The sequence below is a fragment of the Perna viridis genome, chromosome 4 (genome assembly GCF_037379345.1).
Source record: "Perna viridis isolate PV_CMFRI_1.1 ecotype Kerala chromosome 4, ASM3737934v1, whole genome shotgun sequence".
Taxonomy (NCBI): domain Eukaryota; kingdom Metazoa; phylum Mollusca; class Bivalvia; order Mytilida; family Mytilidae; genus Perna; species Perna viridis.
Window position 1 is genome coordinate 3776678 of NC_142448.1, and position 19250 is coordinate 3795927.

Consider the following 19250-nt stretch of genomic DNA (forward strand, 5'->3'; position numbering starts at 1 on the left):
GATTGCTAATACAGGCAGGGGTTGTTATTGGCATCACATGAAACTAATTGATGGTAAGTTCAGATGCAATGAAAAAAAATGTTTAGGAAAAAATAAGAATAAAAAAAACAAAATGGTCCACAATACAATATTAAGACTTTTAGTCATTATCATACCAACAATAGTAGCTCCTGCATCAATACTATTCTCTATCAGTTCTTTTACTGCTGTAGCTAAAGTGAGAACCACCTGACCAGAGCATATCCTATGGACAGATCCCTTGTCAATAGCTTTAATACATCCTGCTTCCATGGGATTCACCTATCTGTAATCTGAAATATACAAGTTTTACTTGACAGCATTTACTATACAACTCACTACTGAAAATCCTCACCCAGCAAGTTTCAAACTTTCAAAAAATGATTAGTGAACTCATATTCGAGAATTTCGATTCATTTGAAAGATGACATCCATCCAATAATCTTTTAAAGTTGGATTTTGAATTAACTACATTAAATACTTTTTTAACAATTTATAATGACCCAAACTAGATATAATGTCAACAAGCTCACAGAAAGAAAACCATGTTTGAATTTCAAGTGGACTGAAAAATCCTTAGTTCCACTAAAAAGAAAGTTGATAGTAGGTAGAAAGAAAAGAAGTTTACAATATTGATGCTGCAAACCAAATTTCATATCATTCCCATCAGAACAATTCAAGGTTTTTGCAACAGAACTGAAAGCTATATTTTTTGTATCACATTCACAGTGAAAAATTCCATTTTACTTACATAGAAATCGATGTCAGACACCAACAATAATTGTCTATAACATAAGCCCCATGACTATAAAGTTAAAACCAAATTTGAAATAATTTAGATAAATATAACCAGGATAACCGAGACAGAATTCAAACAGACTGATGGTCAAGACGACTCTGTTGTACATTTATGGTACAAATGTATATGAAAGAAAAGACCATGTAATATTTTGAACTAAATATCACTGAAATCCACCAGTTAAGATCCTGATGCCATCTGCTAAGTTGACTATGCCACTGATATGCTAGGTGCTTATGTAAGAGATAATCTCATTGATCTTCGCTGACAATATGGACGTTAATACCCGAGCTCCCAGGTCACTGATCTCCAAAATTCATTGGGGACTCCAGAAAATCACAACAAAGGAGTCCGAAGGACATGTGAAAATTCTTAATCAAATCGCCGAAATCGATACCAGTTGATTTGTCCAGCTTTAATCCAAAGCATTGGTACAATAAAACAGTGGTTGAGACGATTAGCACGGCATCAATGAAAGTTCAAAACCGTTTAACAAAATTTATAATTAAAATAAAGATATATGTAGGTTGTATTTGTAACATACTTAAATAAGAAATTTCTCAAAGTTGACTTGAAGCATTTTAGCGGTCGAAAACAACCAGCTGAGGCGCCATCTCATCCTCGTTGGACAATGTCTTGTAACTTATATAATTATTACTGACAATGTTCCCAGTCATGATTGAGGGCTTCTACTTTACAATTCTCATGTACACATTATCATGGGACCTTTAATTAGTTTCTTTTATTCCTAGAAAAGTCGTTCAATTATTACATTGACTTTCCTACAACCATGACAATCTTTTGTTACCAATACAAAGGACTGACAAAGCTATTGAGTCACCTAAACTGACCTGTTGCTATTGTAAGAGTTGATGAATAGGTAGCCACTCACCCATGAAAATTTACCTGGTCAGGTGTAAGGCAGCCAATATTGGCTATGTTTCACATCATATGGAATTTTCTCAGCTTGTGAATATTACTCACAAAGCTGAATCCATTGAATATTGTTGTTTAAATATATGCATTGAAATATACTCCTACAAAGCATCTACTTAAACAATAGTTTGGATTCTTATAAATTTCTTGCACGTTTTCATATTATTTAAAATTTAATTTATATATGTACAATAAGTATATATAGTTCTGATGAAATTTCACGCACTTCAGCCATTAGTATAATTCCAATAAAATCATTTTTCACATAAAACACTCAAATCAGAGCTGTAAATCATAGCACTTAATCCAGAACAACAATTACAATGAAATATTCTCCATATAATTCCAGTAACATGTATATCATTGCACGTAATCCCAAGCTGTACTTCCAATGAAAAAAGCTATTAATCCAAATCTTTAATTTAAAAATAACCATTGCACTAGATCCCAAACTACATTTTATGGTAATGAAAATCATTGCACTTTGAAAAATGCACTAAATCCCAAACTATTACATCTGAATGAAAATATTGCACTTTAATAACCCACAAAAGTTTCAAGGAAAACAGCATATAAATCCAAAGCTATAAATTCAATTAACTGCACTTAATCCAAAGAAGTTTCAATGTAAATAACACTTATTCCAAATCTTAAATTTCATTGAAAATCATTGCACTTATAATCCCAAATTATAATTTCTATCAAACTCAATGCACTCAATCCCAAACTATAACACAAACGAAAATTATTATTAACGTGATTCTTAATCCCAAACTATGAACACCAGTGCAGTTAATCCAAAACATCATAATTCCAATGGAAATCCTCCAAAATTAATAAAGCACATAACTCACTTTCAAGCCTACTCATACTCAAAACTGAATAAAATAAACTCATAGCACTATTTAAAAAATTGTAATTCACATGAACCTCAAACTGTTTTGTATAACACTTGTTCCTTAACTATAGTATGAATCACATACTTTCCACTAAAAGGGCACCTTGGAAGGCCTATTCCAGTTTTATGAAGGAGGGAATAAATATTAATTGAGGTCTTTATTTTTATAATAATATATAAGACTTCTGTGCAATGTAGTAAAAATAAAATAAATACTTTTATATACTATTCTAAATCATGGTTTTCAACCTTGTCAGCAAAATACAAAACAAAATATAATTTATTTAATTTGAACTCCCCTCACCAATGAAAAATAGAATAGCCCAGGTAGCTGCCTCAGATTTAAATAACTAGGAGCTAGCTATAAAAAGATTCATAGGTGAGTATTCACCAACTCTTTCAATAGCAACTGGTCAGTTTAAATGTCCCAATAGCTTTGTCAATCCTTTGTATTGTTCAGTAGATTGGTAACAAAAGACTGTCATGGTTGTAGGCAAGTCACTGTAAAACTATCAGAAACTGAAAGCGTCACCAGACTGTTTTTACAAGTTCATCACCGGATCAAATTACAAAAATCAATACTGTCGAAGTGTTTTATTTATAAATAACAATTATCAATTTACAAATGCAAAATTAAAATTTCAAAAAGATTGATTACTTGATAAAAATACGAAGTGATATTTTTACATGATATCTCCCACTCGTTGGACGTAGCTGTAAATAAAAAATAACACATCAACAAATGATAAACATTTACAAAATATAAAAAAAGATGATGCCGAATTTTTAATGACATGACCAATCTTTTTATCTTAACTGCTCCGAATTACCTGAGAAACAGAAACACAATATACATCATATCTTACAATGAATTCCCAGTTATGCCTCATCGAATTTTACGACTATTGCAATATACAAATGGTCAGTGTTGGCTAGGTGGAATCTGGGTGGTAAACACTCAAAATGTCAGTGTAACACCGAAATTCACTCAGGTCGGACTTGAGTGTTAGAGAAACAAATGTCATTGAGTGTAATATGGTATATATGACAATTAGGAAATTGATAATCAGCAGTTAACTGATAAAACTCTATACATCCAGGAAGTGATGATAAACATTTCCCAGTGAATTCTATTGTTCTATTGTTTAGAAGTACCTACCACCATATCAGAGATTTCTTGTTACATACCATGTAGATTGATAATGTAATTCAGTGTAGAATAAAATGCTAATCTAAATAGATGCCTTCTATACTCAATCCTGTTATGATATAAATTGTAAGGAATACATAACAGAAATTATTATTACTATTACATGCTGTTTGCATGCGTGGCTATCGCATAAATTTAAAAAAGAACTTTTACTATGAGTGATTTTTGTTTAAACTATGAACTGTTTAGAAAATTAGTGAAACAGCAGATGTGGTGATCTGCATTTTAAAACTGTCTACTGTAGTAGACCACTGAAGATGTTGGTAGCATGTTCCACTGTGTGATGGAATATGGGTAATACGAAAATTTACAAGTGTCTTGCTTTGTCTGAATTTGTTGATAATGGTATGGATGTTTATTTCTGGTTCTATTGTCAGGTGGTACTAGTAGTTCTATAACATAAAACCACGAATTTTATGTTTATCTTTCATGTTTTCATCGCATATTTTCATTTTTTGTTCATAGTCAAAATGCGAGGTATTATCATTGGACCTTAATTTCAAGGTGTAAATATCAACTTTAAATTCAGACATATTAAGAATATTTTTTCAACAAAACTATATAATTACAAGAAAAAGAAGTCAAATTTATCCCAACAAACCTTGTTTGGAAGATAATATTCCCGAATTAAAGCACGAAGTGATCTGGCCTAGAAGCTGACATCTTGTTATGTTAGGGTTGACTGCATTTTCGGATTCATATGGTGGAACGAATTTTTATCATTTTAAGTTTTTTTTTTCATTCCAAAGGCAAAGATCACAAAAAATTATGAAAACCTTCATTTTTTAATTTTATTATACTACTTTCATACTCACCACATGATTTTCAAATATATTTTATCTTTGACAAAATGATGTGTGAATAAATTTCGTAGCACCATTAAAAATCCTAAATATATGCTGATCGCTATTCGGAAATGTGCTTCTCAGGACTTATCGATTCTGGTGTTTATGGAATTTTACATGTGCTGATTTAACAGCAAATTTGGATGTTTTTACTGGAATTTCTGCATCTGGTAAGAAATTTATTTTACAGCCACGTCTTTTAACTTTGTACTTCAATCATTTTTAAATATTTTTATTAGATATTATGTTATATCTAGACAAAAACATCCCGCTGGTCAATTCGAAGGAACGTTACTCCCGCAAAATAGCATCCAATGATAAAATTTCGCATTTTAACTATAAACAAAAAATGAAAATATTCGATGAAAACATGAAAGATAAACATAAAATGTGTGGTTTTATGTTATCGACCTAGTGGTACAAGTAGATTTCTTGGGTATAGAAGAGTTCGCCAATCTCATTAGTGATATCATATTCACTAATTTGCATTTCATTAAGTGTTTAATTGGTTGGCAAATAAACAACTAAATAAACAATTGACAATTTCATGATTAGAATCCTAATTTTCCAAACTTTATAACTTTGTTATTTTATATCCAATTTTGGTTCTGTAAAATGTTTCATTTAGATAAAATAATTCATATTAAGTATGTGAATTTATAACTGTTTTACTTGAAAAAAATAAATTTGTAGTGATATTTATATGTAAACCTCTAAAATTATAAAAATTATAAAATTATAATTAAAATCTTATGTACATATAGTCTAATTACTGAATATTTATTTAAAAATTCCATGGATAAAAAGAATTTTATTTGCAATGTTGGGAACCAAAAGAATTTTTCAATCATCTTTAGGAATGAAAAAGTTATGATGATGTAAAGCTGATAGATACCCTATGCCACACAATGTATATTTTGCCAACCAAAACCAAATCACAGGTAAGTGATGACATCACGAAGAACTCTTCTATAAAGAAAAATTATTGTTTTTTTTATAACTATGTTTCACCTACTGCCGGATGTTTACTGGGACTAACACATAAATGGACAAAATTTTTTAAAAAGTTGAGGTAAGTTTTTCTAGAAGCTCTAAAATACAAGATATCAACAGGAGCTTACACTGCAGCAATAGGGGGTCTAAAACGCGGAAGGGTAGAAAACACGGAATGTTTTCTGATACTTTCAAAGGTCATACCTTAAAAAGAACTATACCTAGAATCAAAATCTACTGGTACTGATAATATGTATCTATTCGGTGGATGGTCTTAACTTTGGCGCACTTAGTAAACTCGGAACAACTCGGGGTTATCCAATATTTTCTTTTCCTTTTTTTTTTTTGCTAAATTATGTCGGGCCCAGTCGTGATCGAAACGATATTCTATATAAAACTCCTTACGGAGAACAATTTAATATGTCCGTGCGATACCCGACAGGGTAGTTAAGGACGTTAAAACTCCCCTTTGTAGTACATTATTAAATGCATATTTGGTAAATTACGCCAACCAAAACCTCCTAGAAAATAATTATATTCAAATTTATAAAATAAAGTAATGCAAAATATTTTTGTATCAAAAAACGGAGAAAAGGAAATAGCAAATTAAATATATTTTAAAAAATCCGAAAAAGTCTGGTGTTACGTATACGTGAACTCAAAAACTAAATCACTATCAGGAATATGAGATCGTGCGATGAACCAGGATGACAACATAGCGAGATAAACAGGCAAAGAAAAGACCGATACACTGTCGAAAACGATGACGATTACCCATTGCTATCAAACCAACAATAGAACACAGAATGCCGGTACTCGTCATCAACAGGGGAAAGTATCAAAGAGGCTACACGACCTGAACGTAAGCCAATCTACGGGCCCAGGTAATCTACACCCGAGACTTCATGATCTTTGCGATGAACTGAATTAACCTATAACTACTACATTCAAAAATTGTGTTAATCTATTTACAGTGCTAGATGAATTGGGGGGTGGGGGGGGGGGAGGGGTTGTATAACAGCTATATATTCAAGAAGGGCACTAGAAAAAAATGCTTTAAGTTTAAACATATTTTATTTGTTGAATAATGTACAAAAGGGATAAGACACAAGTACATCTTACTCATGAAGTCTCTTCCCGCTAAAGAAATATTCAATAATCTTATGAGCATATGCATGCGCATACAAAAATATATTTTTTGAAAGTTACTCATATAAAACAGATGAAGAATTGGAGAAAAGGCTTTGAAGGGTTAAATATGGAAGAGAAAAGATAAACAAAATGAGACATGTGCTTTTGTGTCATGATGTACCAGTTCAACAGAAGTAATAGAAACTTAAGCAAGGAATTTCTATGAGTTTTTTTTATATATATTCAAAAACAGACTTCAGTAATAATACGTTTTGTTCGTTGGATAGATCCTCATGTCCGTATATAAATAGTTCTAGATTAATTGGCAAATTTTCCGGTAACCAGTATATGAGAGTAACCTCCCTTTTCTCTAATAAACAGTTGGGTTGGGACGGTCAACATCACTACAACTTTTATATGTGCTAGAGCATTGGATACAGATATTAGACAGAGGAGGAAATCTCGACTGTGTGTATTTAGATTTCATGAAAGCGTTTGAGAAAGAGCCACACCGTCGCTTGTTATATGAACTAGAACACTATGGTATTTTAAAGGATATTATACATTGGGCACAATCATTTCTAAGTAATCGGAAATAGCGAGTGAGAGTCATGATTAGTACTCCAATTGGACACCAGTCACCAAATGATAATGTCATATTCCAAGACGACAGACACAACTTTGAAAAAAATGTCTGATAAATGGCTACTCAGATTCCATCCGGATAAGTGCAAGATTATAACAATAGGCCAACGTTCATCATCAAAGTCCAATTATAGTCTCTGTAACACCAAATTACAATCAAAAACTAAAGAAAAAAGATATTGGAGTTGTGATGGATGACCGACTGACTTTCGAGGACAACATTAACGAAAAGATCAAACAAAGCCAACATCGTTATGTGACTTATACGGTGCTCCTTTACTTTCTTGGGCGAGCCCACATTCCTAATGTTGTATAAATTACAGTCTAGCAGCATTTAGAATATGTAAACTCAGTTTGGAGGCCGTTCAAGAAAAAAACATCACTGCCATTTAAGATGTCTAAAGGAGAGCCACTAAACTTTTATCTGGAGTGAAGGACCTCTCATATGAAGACATATTACGAATGTTAAAACTCCCTACCTTGACTTACCGTAGTGTACGAGAGGACATAATAGAGACATATAAAATCTTGTCCGGCATATACGACCAAGCCCTACCACCTCTATTACAACTCAATATTAGTGGTACAACCCGAAGTCACAATAAAAATCTTTTCCAGCACCGTTCAAATAAAGAAATTCGAAAACTCTTTTTCACAAACCGCATAGTCAACACCTAAAACACGTTGTCCGAATATGTGATTTGAGCAAAAATGCAATAACATTTGAATACAAACTTGATAAATTATGGAGTAATCAAGACATTTTATGTAACTATGAATCCAACCTCATAACCTGATACAACGTTTATGACGACAGTTTGGATCTGAGCATAGTGGTTAATGACCAGCGCTCAGAGGTGGACCTGTAAGTACCTGTAAGTAAACTGATTTAAGGAGGTACTATAGTGTTGGAATATGTAACCCTGTTCAGTTTACTTTTTGACCGAACACGCTATTTTTTGTAATTCAAATGTGATACTCATAACACATCCAGTGGAGGCACCAGAAATTCCGAATGGTGGTTTGGGGGAGCAGACAGACGGTTCCTTTCGTGTTTATTTTTAATTACCATTCAAATCCTAGACTTTTGTTTTGTCACATTAAATAAACAACAAACATTCCAATGATAAATGATTCTTTGTAAAGCTTACTTCGTGTATTCTTAAAGCATGTTGTTAATTAATTTGACCGCGGCACTATATACTGTAGCTTTAAAAGCAAAGCGGCTCAAGCGTAGACAAAATGGCTAGACTTGCGGATTTCTTGATAATGTGTGGCAAAATTTTCTACCAAAAAAACATCTATATGGAAAAGACAATGTGTACTGTAAGGTGATATGCATAATTTTCTATCTGTATTTGTCATATCTGGCTGTTTCGTTTTTTTTCTTTTGGTCATCTTAACTTTTTTCCGTCAATAAATAGACATGGACATCAAATTTACTGCCCTGGAACTTTAAAAAATTCCGTTTGAAATAACTTATTACAAATCATGATATGTATGATGTGAGCGTGAATCCAATACAATTTCAGTCGTTTTAGGGTAAATTTTAATCAGTTTTCAGTAATTTAAACATAAAATAGAAGTGGATTTCGTAATGTTAGACATCGTATTATATTTTGAAGACTAATTTGTTCAACGTGTCATAGTTTTCGTGTCCTCTTTCGTCTACCCTGGACTTGGCTTTTAAGAGCAACTCGGCGGGCTTCTAGAAAAGCAGAGGACGCTTACCCTACCGATGCACCTGGTCCATGCACCCACTTTTTAGTGGAATCTGAGTTGCTCATTTGCTTTTGTTACTTTGTATGTATTATTTTTGTTATTTTATGTTCTTTGTGCCTGTTTTCCGTGTCTGGTCTTTGTCTATGGATTACATTCTTTTGATTTCCGCCAGAATCTTGGTTCCCTTGATTACTCTTTGTGCAACTGTGTCTACATCTTGTAACAACAAGTAAACAAATTTGGTTGTTTCTAAAAGGTATGAAAATGTAGTATTGTACATATATGTGTGCTGTTTGCTCTCCATTATTTTTCTTTATTACAGCTAGAAGTCTATGTTAATGTCAGTTATGTTCAATTTTATTTATTATTTTATGTTTAAGATGATTTTCAAATTTTGTACTAGTTGAAATGTAGAAACCTAAACAAAATCGAAAAATAAACACTGAAACACATATAAAGGTCTCGTCATTGCTATATAATTGCCATTATTTTTCACGATACAGTATATCAATATTTACACATCTTGCATAAAGGTAGGAGTCGGTTAGACTCTTCAAAAGACTAAACGAAGATGGCGCATATCTTAGAATTCCAAATCACAAATATATAGCGACGCTTACGCAATGATATTTGGTATATGGAGCTTTTATTCTAGAATGAACTCCACTTAAACTTTTCTGTGAAGTTTGAAAACATTTCATTTTTAGGTCACTTAAAGCTTTCACACACTGAAGTCATAGCAGTTCTCCTATGATGATAAGTCAAATAACATTAGTGATTGTTTTGTTTTGTTTATTTATCAGTCACATTTTTTGATATTACAAAATGATTTTCAAATATTGAAAAAATCGTCATTGAATACAACAAATCCATTTTGCAAAATTAGAAAATCAATTTCTAATATTAAAAAAATCATTTTTTTAATATTAGAAATTCAATTGAAACAAATAAAAGTTTTAAGTTGGTCAATGAGTGCCAAGGCTACGATGTAGCAAAACATTGTCTACTATACATGACAAATATGTTGTCGTACCAGCAGACAGAGCCCAAACTAACATTGTTTTTGTCTGTAAAACGTTCTACATCCAATTTTTATCAGAGGTAGACGTAGAAAATAATAGCAGTGATAAGACCTATATTGCTACCACTCTCTCCAAAGAAGAGATTGTGGAAAACCATAAATCTGTGCTATCCTCGTTTGGTCTCTCTACCAAGGACGATGATTGTGATTTACCGTCTATGTACTGGATTCCTAAACTCCACAAGAATCCATACAAACAACGTTTCATAGATGGATCTGCAAAATGTACCACCAAACCTCTTTCAAAACTTTTAACTTCTATACTCACAACTGTCAAAGAGGGTCTGCAGTCTTACCACAACACTTGTTACTCCCGTAGTGGTATTAATTCAATGTGGATCCTGAAAAATTCGAAAGATCTTTTGGAGACAATCAGTTCAAGACTATTATCTGAATATAATAGCATTAAAACCTATGATTGTTCAACACTGTATACTTCTATTCCCCATACTCAGTTAAAATTCCGACTTAAAAACATTATACATCGTTGTTTTTCCAAAAAAGATGGTACACCTAGATACAAATATATAGTTCTTGGTAGAGATTCCTCATACTTTGTAAGAAATAATTCCAAATCATCTTCCAAATATACAGAGGAAGATGTTTAGAAAATGCTGGAATTTTTAATCGACAACATGTTTGTCCAGTGTGGTGGACGTGTTTTTCAACAAATGGTCGGTATTCCAATGGGAACAAATTTGCTCCTTTACTTGCTGACCTAGTCCTTCACTCTAATAAGGCTGACTTTATAGCTGATCTGATCAGAAAGAAAGAATATCGTTTGGCTAGATCCTTCAGTGTCAGTTTCCGCTATATAGATGACGTATTATCTTTAAACAATCCTAATTTTGGGGATTTGATACATCGCATCTACTCAAAAGAACTTGAGATAAAGGATACTACAGACACTGTGAAGTCAGCCTCATATCTTGACCTACACTTAGAAATCGATGGCAAAGGAAAACTATTATGCCAGAGCTTGCCGAAACTACGCAGACTTTTTATATCGCGCTAGAACTCTAACAAATAGGCTTCTGGAACAGAGTTATGTTGCTACAAGATTGAAGTCATCACTACAGAAGTTTTGTGGTCGTCATCATGAACTCGTGGATCGTTATGGTGTATCCGTCTGCACCATGAAAACTGATTTATTCAACGGGTCATAGTTTTCATTTCCTCGTTTGTCTACCCCGGACTTGACTTTTTATGAGCAACTCGGCGGGTTTTTCTAGAAAAGCAGAGGACGCTTACCCTCCCGGTGCATCTGGTCCATGCTCCCAGTTTTTAGTGGAGTCCGAGTTGCTCATTTGCTTTTGTTGCTTTGTATGTATGATTTTAGTTACTTTGTGTTCTTTGTTGTGTATGTCTGTTTTCCATATCTGGTCTTTGTCCCTGGATTACATTCTTTTGATTACCGCTATAACCTTGGTCCCCTTGATTACGCTTTAATATTAAAAAAGGGGTTTGTGATATTATAAATCTAATTTGTAATATTAGACAATGAATTTGTAATATTAAAAATCATTTTTTAATATTAGAAAACATACTTTTTTTGATTTTAGAAAATCAATTTCTAATATTAAAAAAATCATTTCTTAATATTAGAAATTCATTTCTTAATATTAGAAATTCATTTAGTAATATTAAAAATTCATTTTCTAATATTACAAATTCCTGATTTAGTAATATTACAAAATATCACACATCTAGTAATATTACAAATTGAATTTTTAAAATTAGAAAATGAATTTGTAATAATAAAAAATCACTTTGCAATATCGCAAAATAAGTCACAGTTTTTAATATAAAAAAATGATTTTCTAATATAAAAAAAATCGTAATTGAATACAACAAATCCATTTTCTAATATTAGAAATTCAATTTCTAATATTAAAAAAAACATTTTTAATAGTAGAAATTCAATTGAATTTTTAATATCAAAAAATGATTTTTTTTTCAAATATTAAAAAGGGTTTTGTAATATTAGAAATCAAATTTGTTATATTAAAAAATGAATTTGTATAATTAAAAAAATCATTTTTTTTATATTAGAAAACGCCTATTTTTGTCCACTTTGGCTTGCCATATATTTTACTATAATTGCGACACGCTACACGTTGACGTATACCCAAATAGTTAAAGTGCGGAAACTCTCTCGGACCCAGGTGTGGTCTGAGAGTAGTCCAGAGCGTCAACAGTTAGAACAGTCCAGCCGCTAGTAGGACATATTCTGAGTTCTTCGGTCATGTATCCCGAATGCTGGACTACCTCCATGTACTAACAGACAGGCTAACAGAATTCCCATAAGGGGCGGACTTGCGACATCCTTATGGATAGTCAAGACCCCCATGGCACAGAAGGACGTTTAATGATATGTATGGAAAACGCCGCATTTGGTTTTGAAGGTTAGATTCACTTGAATGGTGCAGTCTCAAAACGACACAGGTTACCTAAAGATCTCTACCTGAATCATGTACTCGAAAATTTCTGTGTTAATACATTTTACAATATTGCGCATGATTAGTAATGTGTTGGTGTTACAGTAAAACCTAAGACAACAGGTCTTTGTAAAAATGAGGCGCAACAAATAAAATGTTCGATAACACAACTGTTAAAAAAGTGCAATAACATGTTGTAAGTGAAGATGGAAAGAAAAACTACTACAAAGTACCACATCCCTAACAATTCAGCTGTGTGATGTACATTAATTGTATATGAAACAACCAATTACATCAAAATGAGAACTAATTGTGCACATGTTTCTATCTGCATTTATATATTTAACTACTCTTATTTAAGACCGAATGTACATGTATAGCATATAGTGTTTAAATGTGTTATCAATGATTTAAGAAATTCTAAAATCAAAGAGTTGGGTGTCCTTTTATTATAATTACACAGACCCATACGGGAAAAAAAAGGGATGCTAGTCGTGCATTTCCGTAAATTGGAGAAAATTTTCGTGAAACTTTGCTATTTTAAGTCGCTTATATTGTTAGCGACTTTTTGCACTCGTAATTTCAGTACTCTACATTCGCATATGATTTGCACAATTAAATATTATTACTCCACATTATGTTACCGATCGGCGATATGTTAACCGTCATAACTTCAGTTCTAGCTTCTTCATACGAGATCAAAATGTACCTCTTAAATATCATACACATGACTTTGTTCTACGTATACGTGTGTTTATTGTATGTATGAGATCACATTAAAAGATGAATGATCGGTAAGTATTGAATACTACCCAGTTACAATTGGCTACATAGGCCATATACATTATTAGAGCCCCGATATATATAATAGTCATTGCCAGTTGTTTCATCTGGTTCCAAATCTGGTTCCCTGGTCAATATCATAAGTGACCTAAAGATCGCTAAAAATTTGAAAGGAACTTGTGAAACGAAAACATTACCCGCACTTCACGGTAACAAGTTGTTTTAATTGAAAAAAAACTTTCGGTTCATCATGGTTACGAAAGAGTAATTATATCAAGGAAACCAAGATTCTAGTGGAAGTCACCTGGTTTTAGAAAACGGAGAAAAGGAAATAGCAAATTAAATATATTTTAAAAAATCCGAAAAAAGTCTGGTGTTACGTATACGTGAACTCAAAAACTAAATCACTATCAGGAATATGAGATCATGCGATGAACCAGGATGACAACATAGCGAGATAAACAGGCAAAGAAAAGACGGAGGGGTTGTATAACAGCTATATATTCAAGAAGGGCACTAGAAAAAAATGCTTTAAGTTTAAACATATTTTATTTGTTGAATAATGTACAAAAGGGATAAGACACAAGTACATCTTACTCATGAAGTCTCTTCCCGCTAAAGAAATATTCAATAATCTTATGAGCATATGCATGCGCATACAAAAATATATTTTTTGAAAGTTACTCATATAAAACAGATGAAGAATTGGAGAAAAGGCTTTGAAGGGTTAAATATGGAAGAGAAAAGATAAACAAAATGAGACATGTGCTTTTGTGTCATGATGTACCAGTTCAACAGAAGTAATAGAAACTTAAGCAAGGAATTTCTATGAGTTTTTTTTATATATATTCAAAAACAGACTTCAGTAATAATACGTTTTGTTCGTTGGATAGATCCTCATGTCCGTATATAAATAGTTCTAGATTAATTGGCAAATTTTCCGGTAACCAGTATATGAGAGTAACCTCCCTTTTCTCTAATAAACAGTTGGGTTGGGACGGTCAACATCACTACAACTTTTATATGTGCTAGAGCATTGGATACAGATATTAGACAGAGGAGGAAATCTCGACTGTGTGTATTTAGATTTCATGAAAGCGTTTGAGAAAGAGCCACACCGTCGCTTGTTATATGAACTAGAACACTATGGTATTTTAAAGGATATTATACATTGGGCACAATCATTCCTAAGTAATCGGAAATAGCGAGTGAGAGTCATGATTAGTACTCCAATTGGACACCAGTCACCAAATGATAATGTCATATTCCAAGACGACAGACACAACTTTGAAAAAAATGTCTGATAAATGGCTACTCAGATTCCATCCGGATAAGTGCAAGATTATAACAATAGGCCAACGTTCATCATCAAAGTCCAATTATAGTCTCTGTAACACCAAATTACAATCAAAAACTAAAGAAAAAAGATATTGGAGTTGTGATGGATGACCGACTGACTTTCGAGGACAACATTAACGAAAAGATCAAACAAAGCCAACATCGTTATGTGACTTATACGGTGCTCCTTTACTTTCTTGGGCGAGCCCACATTCCTAATGTTGTATAAATTACAGTCTAGCAGCATTTAGAATATGTAAACTCAGTTTGGAGGCCGTTCAAGAAAAAAACATCACTGCCATTTAAGATGTCTAAAGGAGAGCCACTAAACTTTTATCTGGAGTGAAGGACCTCTCATATGAAGACATATTACGAATGTTAAAACTCCCTACCTTGACTTACCGTAGTGTACGAGAGGACATAATAGAGACATATAAAATCTTGTCCGGCATATACGACCAAGCCCTACCACCTCTATTACAACTCAATATTAGTGGTACAACCCGAAGTCACAATAAAAATCTTTTCCAGCACCGTTCAAATAAAGAAATTCGAAAACTCTTTTTCACAAACCGCATAGTCAACACCTAAAACACGTTGTCCGAATATGTGATTTGAGCAAAAATGCAATAACATTTGAATACAAACTTGATAAATTATGGAGTAATCAAGACATTTTATGTAACTATGAATCCAACCTCATAACCTGATACAACGTTTATGACGACAGTTTGGATCTGAGCATAGTGGTTAATGACCAGCGCTCAGAGGTGGACCTGTAAGTACCTGTAAGTAAACTGATTTAAGGAGGTACTATAGTGTTGGAATATGTAACCCTGTTCAGTTTACTTTTTGACCGAACACGCTATTTTTTGTAATTCAAATGTGATACTCATAACACATCCAGTGGAGGCACCAGAAATTCCGAATGGTGGTTTGGGGGAGCAGACAGACGGTTCCTTTCGTGTTTATTTTTAATTACCATTCAAATCCTAGACTTTTGTTTTGTCACATTAAATAAACAACAAACATTCCAATGATAAATGATTCTTTGTAAAGCTTACTTCGTGTATTCTTAAAGCATGTTGTTAATTAATTTGACCGCGGCACTATATACTGTAGCTTTAAAAGCAAAGCGGCTCAAGCGTAGACAAAATGGCTAGACTTGCGGATTTCTTGATAATGTGTGGCAAAATTTTCTACCAAAAAACATCTATATGGAAAAGACAATGTGTACTGTAAGGTGATATGCATAATTTTCTATCTGTATTTGTCATATCTGGCTGTTTCGTTTTTTTTCTTTTGGTCATCTTAACTTTTTTCCGTCAATAAATAGACATGGACATCAAATTTACTGCCCTGGAACTTTAAAAAATTCCGTTTGAAATAACTTATTACAAATCATGATATGTATGATGTGAGCGTGAATCCAATACAATTTCAGTCGTTTTAGGGTAAATTTTAATCAGTTTTCAGTAATTTAAACATAAAATAGAAGTGGATTTCGTAATGTTAGACATCGTATTATATTTTGAAGACTAATTTGTTCAACGTGTCATAGTTTTCGTGTCCTCTTTCGTCTACCCTGGACTTGGCTTTTAAGAGCAACTCGGCGGGCTTCTAGAAAAGCAGAGGACGCTTACCCTACCGATGCACCTGGTCCATGCACCCACTTTTTAGTGGAATCTGAGTTGCTCATTTGCTTTTGTTACTTTGTATGTATTATTTTTGTTATTTTATGTTCTTTGTGCCTGTTTTCCGTGTCTGGTCTTTGTCTATGGATTACATTCTTTTGATTTCCGCCAGAATCTTGGTTCCCTTGATTACTCTTTGTGCAACTGTGTCTACATCTTGTAACAACAAGTAAACAAATTTGGTTGTTTCTAAAAGGTATGAAAATGTAGTATTGTACATATATGTGTGCTGTTTGCTCTCCATTATTTTTCTTTATTACAGCTAGAAGTCTATGTTAATGTCAGTTATGTTCAATTTTATTTATTATTTTATGTTTAAGATGATTTTCAAATTTTGTACTAGTTGAAATGTAGAAACCTAAACAAAATCGAAAAATAAACACTGAAACACATATAAAGGTCTCGTCATTGCTATATAATTGCCATTATTTTTCACGATACAGTATATCAATATTTACACATCTTGCATAAAGGTAGGAGTCGGTTAGACTCTTCAAAAGACTAAACGAAGATGGCGCATATCTTAGAATTCCAAATCACAAATATATAGCGACGCTTACGCAATGATATTTGGTATATGGAGCTTTTATTCTAGAATGAACTCCACTTAAACTTTTCTGTGAAGTTTGAAAACATTTCATTTTTAGGTCACTTAAAGCTTTCACACACTGAAGTCATAGCAGTTCTCCTATGATGATAAGTCAAATAACATTAGTGATTGTTTTGTTTTGTTTATTTATCAGTCACATTTTTTGATATTACAAAATGATTTTCAAATATTGAAAAAATCGTCATTGAATACAACAAATCCATTTTGCAAAATTAGAAAATCAATTTCTAATATTAAAAAAATCATTTTTTTAATATTAGAAATTCAATTGAAACAAATAAAAGTTTTAAGTTGGTCAATGAGTGCCAAGGCTACGATGTAGCAAAACATTGTCTACTATACATGACAAATATGTTGTCGTACCAGCAGACAGAGCCCAAACTAACATTGTTTTTGTCTGTAAAACGTTCTACATCCAATTTTTATCAGAGGTAGACGTAGAAAATAATAGCAGTGATAAGACCTATATTGCTACCACTCTCTCCAAAGAAGAGATTGTGGAAAACCATAAATCTGTGCTATCCTCGTTTGGTCTCTCTACCAAGGACGATGATTGTGATTTACCGTCTATGTACTGGATTCCTAAACTCCACAAGAATCCATACAAACAACGTTTCATAGATGGATCTGCAAAATGTACCACCAAACCTCTTTCAAAACTTTTAACTTCTATACTCACAACTGTCAAAGAGGGTCTGCAGTCTTACCACAACACTTGTTACTCCCGTAGTGGTATTAATTCAATGTGGATCCTGAAAAATTCGAAAGATCTTTTGGAGACAATCAGTTCAAGACTATTATCTGAATATAATAGCATTAAAACCTATGATTGTTCAACACTGTATACTTCTATTCCCCATACTCAGTTAAAATTCCGACTTAAAAACATTATACATCGTTGTTTTTCCAAAAAAGATGGTACACCTAGATACAAATATATAGTTCTTGGTAGAGATTCCTCATACTTTGTAAGAAATAATTCCAAATCATCTTCCAAATATACAGAGGAAGATGTTTAGAAAATGCTGGAATTTTTAATCGACAACATGTTTGTCCAGTGTGGTGGACGTGTTTTTCAACAAATGGTCGGTATTCCAATGGGAACAAATTTGCTCCTTTACTTGCTGACCTAGTCCTTCACTCTAATAAGGCTGACTTTATAGCTGATCTGATCAGAAAGAAAGAATATCGTTTGGCTAGATCCTTCAGTGTCAGTTTCCGCTATATAGATGACGTATTATCTTTAAACAATCCTAATTTTGGGGATTTGATACATCGCATCTACTCAAAAGAACTTGAGATAAAGGATACTACAGACACTGTGAAGTCAGCCTCATATCTTGACCTACACTTAGAAATCGATGGCAAAGGAAAACTATTATGCCAGAGCTTGCCGAAACTACGCAGACTTTTTATATCGCGCTAGAACTCTAACAAATAGGCTTCTGGAACAGAGTTATGTTGCTACAAGATTGAAGTCATCACTACAGAAGTTTTGTGGTCGTCATCATGAACTCGTGGATCGTTATGGTGTATCCGTCTGCACCATGAAAACTGATTTATTCAACGGGTCATAGTTTTCATTTCCTCGTTTGTCTACCCCGGACTTGACTTTTTATGAGCAACTCGGCGGGTTTTTCTAGAAAAGCAGAGGACGCTTACCCTCCCGGTGCATCTGGTCCATGCTCCCAGTTTTTAGTGGAGTCCGAGTTGCTCATTTGCTTTTGTTGCTTTGTATGTATGATTTTAGTTACTTTGTGTTCTTTGTTGTGTATGTCTGTTTTCCATATCTGGTCTTTGTCCCTGGATTACATTCTTTTGATTACCGCTATAACCTTGGTCCCCTTGATTACGCTTTAATATTAAAAAAGGGGTTTGTGATATTATAAATCTAATTTGTAATATTAGACAATGAATTTGTAATATTAAAAATCATTTTTTAATATTAGAAAACATACTTTTTTTGATTTTAGAAAATCAATTTCTAATATTAAAAAAATCATTTCTTAATATTAGAAATTCATTTCTTAATATTAGAAATTCATTTAGTAATATTAAAAATTCATTTTCTAATATTACAAATTCCTGATTTAGTAATATTACAAAATA

General features: G+C 32.8%; 1 protein-coding gene across 6 annotated transcripts in view; it reads right to left on the reverse strand.

Moving 5' to 3' along the window:
• The window catches only part of LOC148618483 (mismatch repair endonuclease PMS2-like), a 78925-nt gene that overhangs the window by 54057 nt on the left and 5618 nt on the right, over positions 1-19250 (reverse strand). For 3 of the 6 annotated variants that reach the window (XM_088577484.1, XM_088577480.1, XM_088577486.1), the window contains exons 1-2: positions 5921-6054; positions 156-311 (exon numbers count right to left, since the gene is read on the reverse strand). In XM_088577484.1, the coding sequence (XP_088433610.1) occupies positions 156-291 (136 nt within the window). In that variant the 5' untranslated portion in view covers positions 292-311; positions 5921-6054. Of the gene's footprint in view, positions 1-155; positions 312-5903; positions 6055-19250 lie in introns of those variants that run through there. The other 3 variants (XM_088577483.1, XM_088577482.1, XM_088577481.1) reach the window with 2 other exon arrangements.